General features: G+C 38.7%; 1 protein-coding gene across 3 annotated transcripts in view; it reads left to right on the top strand.

The window, feature by feature from the left end:
- LOC120461923 (rho GTPase-activating protein 26) overlaps positions 1-18,669 on the top strand; it is a 147,941-nt gene that overhangs the window by 54,556 nt on the left and 74,716 nt on the right. For all 3 annotated transcript variants that reach the window (XM_039650251.2, XM_039650252.2, XM_039650250.2), the window contains exons 2-9: positions 409-504; positions 2,283-2,344; positions 5,461-5,532; positions 11,880-11,981; positions 12,135-12,245; positions 13,979-14,083; positions 15,069-15,198; positions 17,893-17,993. In XM_039650251.2, the coding sequence (XP_039506185.2) occupies positions 409-504; positions 2,283-2,344; positions 5,461-5,532; positions 11,880-11,981; positions 12,135-12,245; positions 13,979-14,083; positions 15,069-15,198; positions 17,893-17,993 (779 nt within the window). The remainder of the gene's footprint in view (positions 1-408; positions 505-2,282; positions 2,345-5,460; positions 5,533-11,879; positions 11,982-12,134; positions 12,246-13,978; positions 14,084-15,068; positions 15,199-17,892; positions 17,994-18,669) is intronic.

Below are 18,669 nucleotides of genomic sequence, written 5' to 3'. Positions count from 1 at the left end.
TGATAATGAGGTTGAAATCTAACTCGACTCATTTTTTCTTTTGTTTGCTATTTTTAAGAAGAATTCTCTCCACAGTTATGACAATCTAAAACCAAGGGACCTGTCTTCGATTTATAAGCTGATCTGAGCTGCCAAAATCTCATTCCATGACAAACAGTATTTATTTTTAGGGTCTTTTTGGGCTCATTCTGTCTCCTTTTAGCTTTCTTTCTTGGACATTTTCCCCTTGTACTCTCTCTTTCTCATTCCCTCAGTGAACTCTTATGTCTTGAAAGACCCAGGCAGCACAAAGTTTCCAAAGTCAAGTACATGTCTCTCTGTTTCTGACTGCCAATTTGTGGTTTTGTCACCCCGTGTTATTCTCGTCTCGTATTCTTTTAACACATCTCTTAATCGCATCTTTTGCAGATCTGTCCACAGCAAAGAGAAAGTTTGCAGAGTCGCTGAACGAGTTTAAATTCCAGTGCATTGGTGATGCAGAAACAGATGATGAGATATGCATTGGTAAGATCACGACATTGCTTCTTCTGAATGTCTGTTGTTAAGGTCAGTGTAATGAAGTTTTAAACCCCAATGTACTGTATGCTATTGTACATAGAACATTTGTCGGAAGCTATGAACTCAACACCAAAAGCACCAGCTTCATCATTGTTTCTCTAAAGGGAATCGGTACAAATTGATCCACGGCCATCTGATTCCACTCCAGTTCTTCCACAATGTATTCATTACAAGCTTTTTAACTCAAATAGACGGATTTTACCGAGCGCCGTCCACACGACCATTTAATTGAGCCACGATTAAACTGAGCTCAACTTTTATGCATTTGCCATAATTTCACTTGACGGTGTGGCATCGAAGACTTAAGTGTTGGAACCTGTGGGAATTTTTGTGGCTTTTTGTAAGTCCTGGCACCTTACATGGAAACTTGCTGAAATCCTGCTTGGCTGAATCTGAAGAAGGAACAAGTATGGGCTTGCCTTTCTTCTGATCTCATCTTCAATTGCTGCCTTGCAGACCTGCAGTCTCTTACTTTCTGTTGACATTGTTCTTTATGAAGTTGAATATTAAAACCAAAGGCCACAGCAGAGCCCACTTTATTATATCTGGACTCTGGAGTTTTCATAGTAAATGCATCCAGTGCATGTCTTGAGAGATTGTCTCGATGTACTAGTGCCAAGTAATGAAAGGCAAGCATCAGTATTACGACTGCACATAGTTAGACATACGTGTTTGCTGCAGACATGAATGTCATATAATGGATCAGTTCTATATGGAGGTGTTTTAGTTGTATAACAATTTGATGTTTTTTTTTTGCCTGGTGGACAAAAAAACAGGCAACAAAAAAAGAAAAGAAAAATTAACCAGACCTGCACTGAAGTAAGGACAGTATCTATAGGAACCAAAATATAATTTGGTTGTTTTTTTCTTGACTTAGCATCATGCAAATACCACCCTAAAACCTTAGCACATGCTCTTGTGAAAAAGTGCACTTCATTGTATCGAATGTGCACTTTGACTTTAAAGTACATTTGACATCATTATGTTTGAATAATTTTTTGTTTGTTTTCAAAAAAGTACAGTACACTTTTTTGATGGCTTGAGTAACATACATGCAAAAGTAGCTGAGTGTGATTTTAACTTTAGTGTGTTATTTGATATTACATTCATAGTTAATAGATTTTACATGTGCTAAATTGCTGTCTCATTCTAAAAGTGTAATTACATTATATTAAGTATATTTGATTTGACCATAAATGTCTGTACATTCGACTGTACACTTTAAAATATGTACTTAAATCCTTCTTAAATGGGTTAAAAAGCACTCTTGAGCAACTAAATGAAAATGTAAATGATATAATTTCATTTAAATGCAAATGACAAGCATTTTGCAAGTTTCTGAAAACATAGTACTTAAGCATTATGTTTTGCATGGGTAAGTACCTTATATTTTCGTTCAGAAAAAGAACTAGTCTAGTTGTATTTGTTGTTTTTTGTTTTTTTCTAGTGTTAAACACAGTCTTTTCAGAAATGTTGGTATTTGGCCACTGGTATTTTGTAAGAGCACTAAACACATGGTAGATCTGTGTTGTTTCCTTCTCATGGTTGTCATTCGGCCATATTATGCTTGTTGAACACAAACCTGATGTCCTGGTTTCTGTGGTGAATTAAAAAATGACAACTGACTTCAGTGCTTGTAGATGCCAATTAACGTAGTATGGTTAAGATGTTGTGTGTGTGTGTGTGTGTGTGTGGTCACCAGTCTCATATTTTTTCTTTCAAAGCTAAATCACTACAGGAGTTTGCTGGAGTCTTACAGAACCTGGAAGACGAGAGGACACGAATGGTGAGCTGGTTTCTTCATCATCAGCTTCATTATCATTATGCTTATCACTAATATTTTAAAGGAATAGTTCATTGAAAAATGAAACTTACCCTCATGTCGTTCCAAAACAGTTCCATTGGACAGTATGGTGAGATACACTCACCTAAAGGATTATTAGGAACTTAATTAATGCAATTATCTAATCAACCAGTCACATGGCAGTTGCTTCAATGCATTTAGGGGTGTGGTCCTGGTCAAGACAATCTCCTGAACTCCAAACTGAATGTCAGAATGGGAAAGAAAGGTGATTTAAGCAGTTTTGAGCGTGGCATGGTTGTTGGTGCCAGACGGGCCGGTCTGAGTATTTCACAATCTGCTCAGTTACTGGGATTTTCACACACAACCATTTCTAGGGTTTACAAAGAATGGTGTGAAAGGGAAAAACATCCAGTATGCGACAGTCCTGTGGGAGAAAATGCCTTGTTGATGCGAGAGGAGAATGGGCCGACTTATTCAAGCTGATAGAAGAGCAACTTTGACTGAAATAACCACTCGTTACAACCGAGGTATGCAGCAAAGCATTTGTGAAGCCACAACACGCACAACCTTGAGGTGGATGGGCTACAACAGCAGAAGACCCCAACGGGTACCACTCATCTCCACTACAAATAGGAAAAAGAGGCAGTTGAACAGTTGAAGACTGGAAAATGTTGCCTTGTCTGATGAGTCTCGATTTCTGTTGAGACATTCAGATGGTAGAGTCAGAATTTGGCGTAAACAGAATGAGAACATGGATCCATCATGCCTTGTTACCACTGTGCAGACTGGTGGTGGTGGTGTAATGGTGTGAGGGATGTTTTCTTGGCACACTTTAGGCCCCTTAGTGCCAATTGGGCATCGTTTAAATGCCACGGCCTACCTGAGCATTGTTTCTGACCATATCCATCCCTTTATGGCCACCATGTCCCCATCCTCTGATGGCTACTTCCAGCAGGATAATGCACCATCTCACAAAGCTCGAATCATTTCAAATTGGTTTCTTGAACATGACAATGAGTTCTAAAATGTACTAAAATGGCCCCCACAGTCACCAGATCTCAACCCAATAGAGCATCTTTGGGATGTGGTGGAACGGGAGCTTCGTGCCCTGGATGTGCATCCCACAAATCTCCATCAACTGCAAGATGCTATCCTATCAATATGGGCCAACATTTCTAAAGAATGATTTCAGCACCTTGTTGAATCAATAATTAAGGCAGTTCTGAAGGTGAAAGGGGGCCAAACACAGTATTAGTATGGTGTTCCTAATAATCCTTTAGGTGATAAACAACTACTTTGTACTTTGCTAACTGTCACATTGCAGGTAGGGTTAGGTTTTGTGAGCTTATGATTGCGATTTTGTTATTTCACACTGTGTAGGTTACAAGTGTGAAACTGTTTTTTCACACTTTTTAGATACTGTGCAGTTGCAACTTGATGCAACTTGCTGATGTGTGCTTACACCCTCATACAGTATATATATCCGGTATCAATATGAAGTGCATTAAATATTAAAGGGATGGTTCACACAAAAATTAAAATTAGCCCATGATTTACTGACTCTGAAGCCATCCTAGCTTTATATGACATGCTTCTTTCAGACGAATTATTAAGTTATTAAAACAAAACAAAAAAAAAAACGAAAAAAACGTCCTGGTTCTTCCAAGCTTTATAATGCCAGTGAAAGGCTGAATGTCTTTGGAAGTCCATCCAAGCACATCCATCCATCATAAAAGTGCTCCTCGCGGCTCTGGCGGTTAATAAAGGACTTCATTTTTGGGTGAACTGTCCCTTTAAGTCAGGGTTTCCCAAAATGGGCTCTGTGAAGGAACCCCAGGGAGTTTAATGAAAAGCTAATAATTAAATAAATCATAAAAATGTCAAATAAAAATAAATATCGATATGGTGATATCCTGTACCCCAAAACTGATTGCCCACTGAAGCTAAGCAGGATTGAGCCTGTCAGTACTTGGATGGGAGACCTCCTGAGAAAACCAAGTTGCTGCTGGAAGATGTGTCACTATACTGTCAAAGAGCACCGTCCTTTGGATGAGACGTTAAACCGAGGCCTTGACTCCGTGGTTATTAAAAATCCCAGAATGTCCTTTGAAAAAGAGTAGGGGTGTAAACCCGACATCCTGGCCAATCATATACTGATTGGCTCCACCAGTAAGCTCCACCAATATATGGTTGCTGTCGCATCATCCAGGTGTATGTTGCACATGGGTGGTGGTTGAGGGAGATTTCCATATGTAAAGTGCTTTGAGGTCTCAGAAAAAGTGGTATATAAATGTAACAAATTATTATTATTATTATAAATAACTATAAAATAATTTAAAAAGTGTTTAAAAGGACATAACGAAGGTTAAATGACCTACTGAGGAATAATTCAAATAATAACCAATATCTGGTCACGAACTTTTAAATTTACAAAAAATATTTGTTACTTTTTCACATAACTAACACAAGTTCATTTATTTTCTCATGTATTGCCTGACATCCTCAGTCCCCATGGTGAGAGCAATCTGAAATAAAGGTGTAAAATGAGTATTTCAGTATTATTCAACATAAATAAAAAATAAAAAAATGTATTTAATCTCACTTTATTAACCAATGTCTTTGCTGCTGACTTTCAATGATCCAATTCAACCATACGAATAAGCAAAAATGACTGGGAAAACATCATATTTGCAATTTCTGCATCATATTCTTCTGTGGTCCAGAATGGCAGCACATCCGAAAGGGTTTGTTTGAGCTGCGCCCTCTACTGTACAGGAGTGAATGTGCATTTCCTTCAGCCTGAGGCTTATTCATCCCACTTTTGGTGTGATAGAGCCTTTTTTGTCTGGATCCCAAATGGCACACTTCATGTGTCAAAATTAAAAAAAAAATCATTAGTAAAAAATTAAAAAAGCAATTGATTGAAATGAATTACTAAAACAAACTATATGGCCTTATAATAACGGCGTTCACTGAATAAAATGATTGAGTGTGCATTTTCAGGCATGGCACATTTCATGATGGTGAGTAAATGTTGACTGAAATGTCAGTTTTGGATGTAAGTAATGAAAAGAACTCTGCGACTTGTGTCTCTTCAGATTGAAAATGCCAATGATGTGTTGATCTTGCCGCTGGAGCGCTTTAGGAAGGAGCAGATTGCAGCTGCAAAGGTGAGAGTAGAAATTCCTGTTTAAACCACTTTATGCTGTTATGGTATTCATAGGCTTATTGTGTCACGTAACAGTTTAGTTAGCTTTGCCGTTATAGAAGTACCCTGTTGTGGGGGAAATGTGTCACTTATGTTTAATGTTATAGAGTCAATGCGTGGAGATTCCTTGTAGGCCGAGCAAATACAGATCATAGTGTTTCTAAGAAACTGCCTTTACGTTTTAAACAGCACTGCCATCTGTTGGTTATGTTGTGTAAGCACTTCATAATAGTGTTCACAATGAAAATAAACAGATAGAATTAATCTGCTTAATTTGATACATATAAGAGGTTGTGCATTTCTCTTAAAAAAAAAAAAAAATCAAATGTAATGCCAGACTGTGTAGAAATGGAATAGAGCCACATTTACACATAGCCGGTTATTTAGAGAGTATTTCTTCAAAAAAGGTGTAATTTACATCAACCTGCATAAATATAAATAGGCAGTCGAGCGCCATCATAACTATGCCAAACTGGGCTCCTACATGACGTTAAGCATTTTCTTGCGATTAATGTGACGTTTGAGAACCTAAAACCCTGTTTGTTCCAGTTGACACGGCAACACATAACCGGCGTTTTCAGAAATCTCCAGTTTTTAGAACTAAGTTTTCGTGTAAATGAGAGGCCGAACCGCATGGAAATATCTGCGTCTTCCCTTCGTGTAAACGAAGTAATAAGTTAGTAATAATAAATGTATTAAGTTCGCAAATTGGGACGCAGCTATGGTTATATTTGTCACTGTTTTGCCTGTGTTTCTAATCTCCCAGATAGCACAAGTACATCACGGAGACATCTATTTGATGTGTGTTTACATTTGGCGTATTTTTAGAGTGTTCGCTCATCTGCATTACGTCTATAGGACGTTTCCTCTCAGATGTCAAATAGACGTTTAGAAGATGTCTTTAAGATGTAATGATTTGGAATGCACGTTAAACTGACATCTTAAAGGGATAGTTGACTTTGAAATTAATTTTTGGTATGTTTTATCTTACCTCAAGGGCATCCAAGATGTATTTTCAATTTTGATATTTTTAGGTCCAACCGTTCTTGTCTGTCAGTCATATAATGGAGGTCTATGGTCACCACCTCAAAGAGCATGCACAGAGAAGTCCAAATTAAACATGATTTAATGACTCGTAAATGTATACACAATGATGGCCTAAGACACAAAACAAGCGGTTTGTGTGAGAAAACGAACAGTATTTATATTGTTTTTACCTCTTGTAACCACAACCACGTCCAAGTGATCTGAGGACGCAGGCACTCAGTTACAAGAGGTAAAAGCGATATAAATACTGTTCGTTTTCTCACACAAACCGCTTGTTTTGTGTCTTAGGCCATCATTCTATATATACATTTACGAGTCATCAAATCATGTTTAATTTGGACTTCTCTGTGCATGCTCTTTGAGGTGGTGACCATAGACCTGCATTATATGACTGACAGACAAGAACGGTTGGACCTAAAAATATCAAAATTGAAACTTCTGTGGAAACAAAGACACCTACATCTTGGATGCCCTTGGGGTAAGATAAAACATATAAAAAATTAATTTTAAAGTGAATTATCCCTTTAAAGATGTAAGTAAACAGCAGATGTTTTCCAGATGAAGTGATCTTTAAGAGACGTCTTGCAGACGTACGTGTGCTATCTGGGCTAGTTCATTATTGGTTGTCATGGTTTCTAATTAATTACACACCTGTTTCTTGTTCTGTTTATCATTCCCTCAGTTTATTTAAGCCTTCAGTTTTCTCCATTTTGTGTTCCGCTTTAATGGTTTATGTGTAGTGTTTTACGCTCTTTGTGTTTATTAAATACTATTTCATCATTCATTCTGTCACACGTCGCTCTTGTGGATTTACTACACGCTCATCAGTGACAAAAGCATGAGTATTAAAATAATTTAAAGTGTACTTTAAGTAAACCTTTTTTATTTTATACTATTCAAGGACAAGTTCAGTATTTTACAATTAAAGCCCTGTTTTAAGATCGTCCCTGATGAAATAGAATAGTTAGGGCCCAAGCCCTGAAAGGGCGAAGGCCCTATTGTTTTCCTTCCGATTATTTTTTTTTTTCTTTTATTTTTCTAACGACTATTCGGGCACTTTTGGGGCCCTTAACATGCTCGAAAACTCTTGAAACTTTGCACACGGGTCAGAACCCGCGGCCATCAGAGCCGGGCTGAAGCTGGTACCTGGGCGTGGCAGGGCGGCTCATCAGCGCCCCCTGGAACGGCGTCCGAACACTTGGTCCATAACTCAAACACGCTTGTATGTAATAATATGAAACTCGGTACACATGTTGCTCTCATCGTTTCATCTATACCTCGCGCTCTTACTTTTTACCCCAGCCCAACAGGAAGTCGGCTATTGAGGTTTGTTTGTAAAACACTCGCAATGGAATGTTAAATACTCCTCCTAGAGCTTTGATCCAAGTTCGACGAAACTCAGTCAGCGTGAAGTCAAGACATTGAGGATGAAAGTTTGCGAGGGGATTTTTTATATCTCGAACGGTTTGTCCGTGGCGAGGAAACGAAACTATGGCGAGAAACGTGAAACAGGAAGTTTGTTATAACTTCAGCATACATTAACTGATCTTGATGAAACTTCAGCAGTGTGTTCGCTGTAAGAGGACGATCACATGGATGTGACTATTGTGAGTCAAAGTTATAGCGCCACCAACTGGCAGCAGGAAGTGTGTCACTTTCAAAATGCTTTGATATCACCCTTTTATTTTTACCCGATTTGCTTCAAACTTCATCTGTATAATGTAAATATACGGCAGATGAAGACCTGTGAATGCATTCTTGATATCTTTAAAACTGTTGCCGTGGCAACGCATCAAACTTTACCATTCTTTAAGGATGCTTTTGAGACTCTTAGCATGCTTCAAATTGCATGAAACTCGACAGACACATCACATTTATTAGCCAGTAGACATGTGCAACGTTTCAGAAACGGGTGTGGTGAGGGCTCAGTAGCGCCACCTTTTGACAAAAGTGGGGTTGTTAGTTTTATCTACAGTTACAAAAATCAGTATGTATATTGTACTCCTCGAGCCGGACAACTTTCTAATTGACACTCATTAGCTAGGACCCACAGAAAGTCAGATATGTTTGTTTGAATGTAGAGAAAATCTCAGAATTTTGCCAGTGTCTCAGTGTCCCTCTGTGTGAGTGAGAGGAGGGGCGCCTGTCAGGTTAATTTTAACCCTTTATTTGCTGTGTGCGACTTCTCTGGCATTTTCGGGGGCCTTAACATCCTCGAAAACAATTGAAACTTTGCACACGGGTCAGAACCCATGGCCATCAGGGCCGGGCTGAAGCTGGTAACCGGGCGTGGCAGGGCGGCTCGACAGCGCCCCCTGGACTGGGATTCGAACATTTGTCCGTAAATCAAACACACTTGCATGAATTAATATGAAACTCGGTACAATTATAGATCACATCAGGCCAAACAACTTTCGTGCTCTAAGTTTTATGACAGTTCAAATGGAAGTTATTTATGAATTATGAATTATGGGTTGTTTGAATAATTGTCCTAGGAGAAATACATCAAATCACAATGCATGTGTTTACCAATCACAACCAAACTCGGTGTGCATGAAGTCAAGACATTGAGGATGCTCAATTCCGGACGGTTTTTTGATATCTCGAACGGTCTGGCCGTGGCGAGGAAATGAATTTTATGACTAAAAAAGGACACATAAAGTGTGCTATAACTTTGCTCAATTTACCTACAGTTACAAAACTTACCACGTATATTGTTCTCGTCAAGCCGATCAACTTTCCAATTTAAAGTCATTCGCTCTGAGCAACAGAAAGTCAGATATTGTAGTTTGAATGGATTTATTTCCCCTGCGATTCTCTCTCTCTCTCTCTCTCTCTCTCTCTCTCTCTCTCTCTCTCTCTCTCTCTCTGTGTGTGTGTGTGTGTGTGTGGGTGTGTGTGTGTGTGTGGGGAGGGGAGGGCTGTTGTCTGTGTTTATGTGTGTGTGTGTGTGGCTGGCTGTGATTTTTCCTACAAGTCCTTGTCTCTAAGTCCTTGTCTTTTTGCATAACAATTTTGCATAACAATATTTTTAAATGACAAAATAGGCATATAACCCCCATCTTTTAAATGTATAGATTGCTTTAAATAAAAGTAAGATTGTATTTGTAATTGAAGTTGAATGAATTTAAAATTCATGTGCTATATTTCAATATATTTGTTTTCCTTAAGATTTTAAAACACTAACTTCATTCTTATCTGAATTACAAATATTTGTTTCTGTATAAAATAATACTCTGACTAAAAACACATTTGATGTTTTTTTTTTTGGTATTTTTATTTACATGTATTTATATGTGTGTGTGTGTGTGTGTGTGTGTGTGTGTGTGTGTGTGTGTGTGTGTGTGTGTGTGTGTGTGTGTGTATAAAGTGCAGGTTTTTTTTAGATAAAGTAGAATTTCTATAACTATGTGTTGAACTAATAAATCACTCTTGTGTGTGTTAAACACAATCTACTTAATACAGACAACTTCATTATAAAGATAAATAACAAATCCAAAAAATATATGATTATAATCTATGAAAAAAAGCCATTACAAACTATATTATTGGAAAATACACATTGCTCTTTGTATTGTTGTAAAATATTCATGAAAAACAAGATAACAAAAATCAAAAAGATAAATTATTTTAGATATAGCCATGTTTTAAATGTATAGCAGAGATGTTAATTGAGGCAGCAACATACAAACTTTCTAGAACAACATGGACCTGGATAGCTGGTTTTTATGGAGGACAGTGAAGAGGAAGAGGGTGCAAATCAAACAGCTCATTCTCAGACTACACAGCAAACAGCTTAAGTTTTTAGTGCTTTGTTTGAGGTTTTTAGTGCTCTGTCCTATCTATTATCAACATATAATAGATGGAACAGAACAAGAAAGGCAATTAATAATCTGTCATTGCGTCACTGCATTATGATATGAAAGGCTCAGTACAGTGTGGCACAAAACGCTTATGCGCATCCCGAGTGGAGAATGATGCGCTTAAAGCCACATGGAGTTACAGCGCACAGCGCATCGAGTCCGCATTGATGCAAGCTCTACAATACACTTCTTTTTGATAGTCAAAGCGGGGGTTACGTTTTTACACGTCGTACAGAATAACCCTAAAGGCACCAAGGTGGCGGTGCCACCGGCTTTATATTAAATATAAATATAGCTGTGAGCAGCGATAAAGGGCCAAAGCCGGCGGTACCACCATCCCGGTGCCTTTGGGTAACTAAAGGCATCGGGGTTGCGGTGCCACCGGCTTGGGCCCGCAATCGCTGCTCGCAGCTATATTTAAGATTGTTTTTAGACAAATGCTGCTGTCACGAGAATTTTTGGATTCTGCAATTTTTGCACTCGAACAATCATTCATAAAAACGCATAAAACTTTAGTTTACAAAGACGTGAAACTCACCGAGTGGTCTGGGGTGTTCACTGATATGCTCACACAAAAATCGCTGCAAAAGATGCTTTCCAACAGGTTTTATCGTAGTTTTTGTCCGACTTCATTTTCTTCCTGTTTTCGGTCGAAGTCCACAGTAGTAAATTGTCGAGTTCACGTGCGCGATCATTGGTAACTAGATAACTAAGGATCGCGCACGCAAACTCGACATTCGACTACTGGGGACTTCGACCAAAAACAGGAAGAAAATGGACTTGGACAAAAACTACGATAAAACCTGTTGGAAAGCATATTTTGCAGCGATTTTTGTGTGGGCATATCAGTGAACACCCCAGACCACTCGGTGAGTTTCACGGCTTTGTAAACTAAAGTTTTATGCGTTTTAATGAATGATTGTTCGAGTGCACCTATGCTTTCATTATAAAGGTGGGGGGGTGGGGGGTGCTAACACAGAATCCAAAAATTCTCGCGACAGCAGCAGCTTTAATTGTAAAATACCGAACTTGTCCTTTGAAGAGTGCACTTTTTTTCAAAAATATTTAGTCATGAAATTAGAGAGTTTTTTATGTCATTAATTTTGTATAAAACTATACTTTTAAATATTTGAAGCACACTATTACGCACACTTCTTTTTCACAAGGGTTGGAGAACAAAGACATTTAGATTATCTGTCTATTCACAGTCAAGAGGCAAGCCAAACAGCCTGAGAACTTCAACATCCACCCCAAATGCATTACTTGATATAGTTTAATTAAAGTGAATGCATGGACTTCACACAGAAACGACTTCAACATGTAAAATATATTACATTAAAAATGAATATAGCTGTTATCTGTTTGATTTGTCTCAAGAGTTTGCATTTTTATCCCATAGGAGGCCAAAAAGAAATATGATAAAGAAACAGAGAAGTATTGTACCGTGTTGGAGAAACATCTCAGCCTGTCTGCCAAGAAGAAGGAAGCACACCTTCATGAAGTATGTACTGCTCTCAGTGCCAGTCTATGTATACTGAAATGACCTTTTTTGGATGCGGTTAAGGGACTAAAAGCCACAAACCCCCAATTTGATTCCATGTGGTTTTGTTTAGTTGTGTATTTGGTTTGATTTTCTAAACACATTTCTCCACAGGCGGATAACCAGGTGGACCACGTGAGGCAGCACTTCTATGAGGTCTCACTGGAATATGTCTTCAAAGTGCAAGAAGTTCAGGAAAGGAAAATGTTCGAGTTTGTGGAGCCGGTAAAAGCTCATCTCATTTTATTGCGGTGGTTCTTTAAAAAATACAATAGCAATGCCAAAAACATGGGATCCCATCCCAGCAAACATTTGGACGTTTAATGACCGTTTAAAAGACCGACACGTCAGTGATGCGCGGGTCAATGTATAAACAACCCGCAACCGACCGACGTTTTCAGCTACCCGCCCGCAACTCGGACCGCAAAAAAAAGTAAAAAACATTGTACCCGACCCGCTTCCTGGCCGCATTTTTTAAAAGTAGTAAATGCTCATCGGAGCGTTATGGGCTCTATGCACGGCGTTATTTCCGGTGAAGGATTAAGGATGCTCGATAACTTCCGCCGATCATAGAGTCCAATGCAATACCGAGAATTTATATTGAATTTTATACTCCATGGTTATACTAATGAAACGTTAGTCACAAAAACAGATAAACCAGACACCCCTCGTTGTGTTTATGCTTCTTTTTAAAATTATATTAAATAAACATAATTATATATAAAATTACATCTAAACGTATGTACGTTTTGTTTCATAGACGGGAGGACAGTAAATATTGAAGACTCTGCCATAATCCCGTTTTCTCCGGTTTTCCTCCGCTTTAATCTACACAACCGGAAATGGACGAGCATCTTACGTCAAATGCGGAACTTATGCGTGCATATAGCCCATTGGGCCATAGACGTGTAACAACACAGCATCGCAAGAAGACGTAGGCCTACACATAACAAAGGCAAAGCCAGCACTTTGGTCATCATCTTTCATTATTTCAGTAAATGTCTCCCACACTTTTACTCTTTCTATTTGTGTATTTGCGGAGCTTCCACTCCCCAGTCTTCACCTTTTCTCTTGCCGCCTCCATCTCTGCAGACTGTAGTGATCATAGACATGGCCGGTTCGTGAACGAATCGTTCTTTTGAACCGGTTCTTTTTAGTGAACCGAACCAGTACACTCGAACTGAATCGTTCGAAACAGTTCGCGTCTTGCGTCAGTGCTGATCCACATCTTACTAAAGTTACTCACTTTCAGACATGCCTGACAGTCGCCTCCGAATCGAAATAAATCAATATCCAGAATTATATTTTACTCCAGTAACTCCAACAGTTCACTGAACCGAGACATGTTGGTGCCACTGTTGAGAGAAGTGATGAGCACGAGCAGCTGATACTGCGTATACCGAACGCACAAGGACAGCGGTTCTCCAATCACTAGTAAAGAACCGAGAACTGTTTAGACTGAGCTTGTGTGTTATCTTCGTGCCAGTTATTCAGCCAATAATGTGTAGGGCTGTATATTTCATCAAAAATTGTGTCTAGTACTATATACAAATGTTTAATTGGCATCTTTTTTCAAACGACCCGACCGACCGCGACCCGAATATAATTAAAAACATTTTTGGATGACCCGTAACTGCGGGTAACCGCGGGTGACCGCAGGCACCCGCTCATTTCGGATCAAAACCGCAGGCACCCGCTCATGCGACACGTCACGTCGTGGCTGAAGAAATTTCCAAAGTTAAAGTTGAACCGCGACCGCGATCATTTTTGGCCAGGGACACGACGCTGCCATCGGACTAGTGTTTGCTGGGATGGGATGGTCTGGTACTTTTTTGTTAGTAAAGCTTGTATAATTTTGACTGAAATTAAATGATCTAAATATGATTGCTGTTATACATCTTTAAATTAAACTGTATGTCCTGTTCACGACATCTGCTTTCCTGTTTTGTTGTGTGTAGTTGCTGGCTTTTCTACAGGGTCTATTTACATATTATCACCATGGGTACGAACTGGCCAAAGACTTCAACCATTTCAAGACAGACCTCACTATCAGCATTCAAAATGTGAGTCCATTTCTTACAACAGACCCTCACAGATGTTGAAATTACCCCTTTTTGTGTGTGATTCTTTATTTATTAAACATTTTGTGTTTTTAACTATTTACAACAAATGTAAATAGTTCATTCTCGTGTTACGCTGTACGTTTGAGCTTCAGCAAGAACCAATGAGGTTCATTCTTGTGTTGCGCATCACGTTTGAGCTTCAGCAAGAACCAATGACGTTCATTCTTGTATTACGCAGCACATTTGAGCTTCCGCAAGAACCAATGAGGTTCATTCTCGTGTTACGCAGCACGTTTGAGCTTCAGCAAGAACCAATGAGGTTCATTCTCGTGTTACGCAGCACGTTTGAGCTTCAAAGAAGAGGTTTGTTCTTGTGCATTAAGCAGGTTCGGTTGAGCTTCTGTTTATGTTTTCTGATCGATGTTTATATGTGATAAAACCCTAAATTCAATCTGTTCATCATATAAAACGATCGAGTCTTTTCAGAAAATTTAGACTAAAGCACTCAATTGAAATGGATTAGTTTTACCATCTCCTTAAAAACTCTTTGGAGTATCAAAGTGTTAGTTGTGTAGCTGTCAATGGAGAGACAGAAAGCTCTCAGATCTTCATTTGTGTCACGAAGATGAACAGAATTCTTACGGGTTTGGAGCGACATGAGGGTGAGTAATTAATGATGGAATTTTCATTTTTGGGTGAGCCATAACCTTTAATAATTTGCAAATGAGAATCATCACCATGTCATGTTTTGTTAAGTCCATTGGGATGAGTGTATGTTCACTGGACAGGATCAACATGACCCCTGATGGGAGCAGTCAATGTCCTTTTGCCAATACATAAATTACAAATATGATAAAACTGGCCTCTTCAAAATGACCCTAGTCAGATATGTGTTATATTTGAGCAGCTTTCATTTTTACAAGCTTTCTTGAATCTTCATCTGTTGAATCATTCACCTTCTTAAATTGTCGCTGTGGTCTTTCAGACTCGGAACCGGTTTGCGAGTACACGTTCAGAGGTGGAATGTTTGATGAAGAAGATGAAGGAAAACCCACACGAACACAAGAGCATCAGTCCGCACACAATGCAGGGATATCTGTTTGTGCAGGAGAAACGTAAGTTGAAAAGTGTGGAGCTTTTCTCTTATTTCTAAGACACAACTGATCACACTGACTTGTGGCCTCTGTAGAAGTTAGTGTGATTTTATTTTTCATTAAAATTTTCAATTACTAATCAAATACACTACCCACAATACTACCTCACAAATTCTTTTTTTCTGTGACAATTTCTGTGTCAATGCAAACTTCTCTGAATGTTGGGTCGCCATACATTCAAAGATGTTTGCGTGGATACAGAAATTGTTAATTGAAAAAATTGTCACGAAACAAAGAATTTGTGTATGTGTATTATCTAAATTGTATTGTATTTAGCAAAGACTCTAATTCAGCCGTGTCATATTGCAGGCAACTGTTGTTATATTATATGATTTTTCACTATTCATAGAGCTTTGTTGCAACCCAGGCTCATGAAAAATATGTGCCTGCGGAGTCATTTTTGCTAAAATATTAGGTTGTTTTTGGCATGGTTCATGGCAGTTTCCAACTGAAATGTTCTGAAACAGACTGTGCCAACATTTTTAATTTGATTGTCTTATGCACTTATTGTGCCAGTTTAAATGAAATGTGCATTGAGTGGTAATGTTTGTCGTGTTTGAAAATAACGTAAAAAAGTGCTTTGGGAAGTGTGCTTGTGTCAGTCTAAAACGTGAAATGGAACACACTAGGGTTATTTTAGCGTCAGGATTATATTAGCATAAATTATATTCTATAGAGTGCCGAAGCGATGACGTCACTTTGTAGGACAACTCAGAAGCTCGTTTTGGCCTACAGAGTGACATCGTAACTTCGGCACTCTATTATAGCGGTGGTTTTAATTCCTGATCCTGGGGACACTCTGCTCCTGGATATTTTAGCAGCGTTCGAACATTTAAAGTGTACCTAAAGTATATTTGTAAAAGTTCCATTTCCTGTCCCCTGTGATACCTTCGTCTGATCGATTTTTGAAGGCAGCATCACTGCCTTAGATATCCCACAATCCTCTGCTTTCCATTCTGTGACACTTGAGCTATAAAAAGAAATATGGCATCTGAAAGTTGCAGTTGGTGGTCAGTTTGTGTAAATGTATGATTTTTATGTCATTTCCAGTAAGAAATTTAAATTGTAGTAAATTAATATTTGAGTTTATTTAGAATCTCCATAGAGTTCCTATAGGCCCCTCTAGTGGCAATTATCACGAAATGCAGATCATTGTAATTTATTTTTTTTTTCCCACAAAAGGGTCAGCAGAGACACACAATGACTAAAATTGGACTGGAATGATGTCTTTTCTTTTTTGTGAAATAATGCTAAACGCATATTTTCAATTAAAATAATAGAAATAAAGAATTTAGAGGTAAATCAAATAAAAATCACACACATAAATATCAAAGAGTAATATTTTATAATAATAGACTGGTATTAAGATATCTGGACCAGATGTCTTAATAATTCTTGAATATTTCATATTTAAAGGTGCAGTGTGTAGATTTTAGCGGCATCTAGTGGTTCGGTTGCGAGTTGCACTAATGACTCAGCCCACTGCTCACCCCTCCCTTTCGAAAAAGCTACGGTGGCTAAAACGGGACAAACATATCGTCGTCTGAGACAGTAGAGAATAGCAAGTGTAAGCTAGTACAGTGTGTAACATTGTCACTGCTTCTGTACCGCAGTCACTAAATCACTTCATGGATAAAGTTTACATAGCCATAGTCAGGTGAGGATCAAGGGTCTCAATATATAATATAATAATAGTAATAAGCTGATTGACTCAAGAACGTAACCAGCACTTTCTCCCCACATAGCAAAACCATAATACAGCGAGGGAGAAGAACCACATGAAACTATCCAACTATATATTTTTTTCTAGAAGGGTAGTAAAAGTTTAGCTGGTTAATATGAGCTGTTATACTGTATTTTACACCACTTTTACACAAAATATAAACGAAACGTGCCCTGTAACGCTGACGGCTACGGTAGAAACATGACTAGGGTTGGGTATCGTTTGAATTTGAACGATTCTGATTCCGATTCCAATTCCTTGTTTCGATTCCGGTTCCTAACGATTCTCGATTTCGATTCTTTTAAGAGGCAGGGTCAAAAAAGTTTAGCTAACCTTGCTAACCAACGGCTTTTCTGAAGGAAATACTCCTTCTGTAAAAATCCTTTTGTCACAAATTTTGCATTTTGCCGAGATTTCGTTATTTTTAGAAAAGTGAAGCCACACTTTGGACCGCCGACGTAAGCTACTCATGTTCGACTCGCGCGGTTATGCAACACTTCCGGTAGACTCTTCTTCGTTGGTGTTGTTCAGCGGTTTCTTCTTCCGCTCGGCGGACTGTGAATATCGAAACTAGGAATCAAAATTTTAACTTTTGAACGATTCCGGGAAAAACGAAAAGTTAGTCTCGGTTCCAATCGATACTCGATTCTCGATACCCAACCCTAAACATGACGTCACAATATGTCGACCTTCATAGAAGAGGGTGCCCACGGTAATGTAGATATTAATGTCTCATTCTAAGGTAATAAAAACATAACGATTCATTGAGTAAGGTCTTTATACACCACTGAACATAGCTATGGATCTTATATTGGATTTCTGTCAATAGATCCTCAGAAATATCACACGTTGCACCTTTAATACTCTTGGAAGGAGAGCTTTGTGATCTGTATCTTGTGGTCTAACTGTCTTTTTCTCATGTACCAAATCAGGTCCCTTTGTGTCCACATGGGTGAAGTACTACTGCTCCTATCATCGAGAGCCCAAACGCATGACCTTGATGCTGTTCGATCAGAAGTCTGGGGGCAAAAATGTACGTTTCTCTCTCTCACACACACACACAAACACACTCTTTCTCAGATACAAAGTCCCTCGTACCCTTTCACTCAGCAGCATGTGTAACCTTTGGAATGGAGAGTGTATTCTGGCACTGGCCACGTGCTTATTCCCCTTGCTGGCACTGACACGACGCTTATCCTGCACAGAAAGCTGTGTGTCGCATGGTTGAGCTGGCACTAGCGTCTGCCCCTGGCTCTGTGCCCGTCACACTCTCTTCTGCCACACACACACACAGGGTCAATAGCACGAATCTCACACCAGGGACTGTATGCGGCCTGATTACATTCCGACCACTTACAACCAAACTAAACAGACAAGCCTGCCAACTGCAAGAGAAAAGCAAACAGAACAACGGTTTTATTATGATTGTGAATTCAATTCAGAATCAAATTGTGTCCTGATTTGTATGGTTTATGTTATTGCTGACATATTTACTTAGAAATGCACGAAATTCTCCTACATTTAATTGAATAAAGGCGAATTGCAGAATTTAAAAAAATTGCTTTCGATTCTTGAGTTGGAATTTGAATTGCTGTCAGCAGGAAGAGCAATTTACCGAATTGCAATTTTAAACAATTAAACAATAGAGGAATTGCCAGTCCAACACCTATAGACCATTTCACAAGATGTAAACAACACTGGTCCAGAAA

The sequence above is a fragment of the Pimephales promelas genome, chromosome 19 (assembly GCF_988280905.1).
Source record: "Pimephales promelas chromosome 19, fPimPro1.hap1.1, whole genome shotgun sequence".
NCBI lineage: Eukaryota > Metazoa > Chordata > Actinopteri > Cypriniformes > Leuciscidae > Pimephales > Pimephales promelas.
Note: the sequence above shows the minus strand (reverse complement) of the source record. Positions and strands in the feature narration are given on the sequence as shown.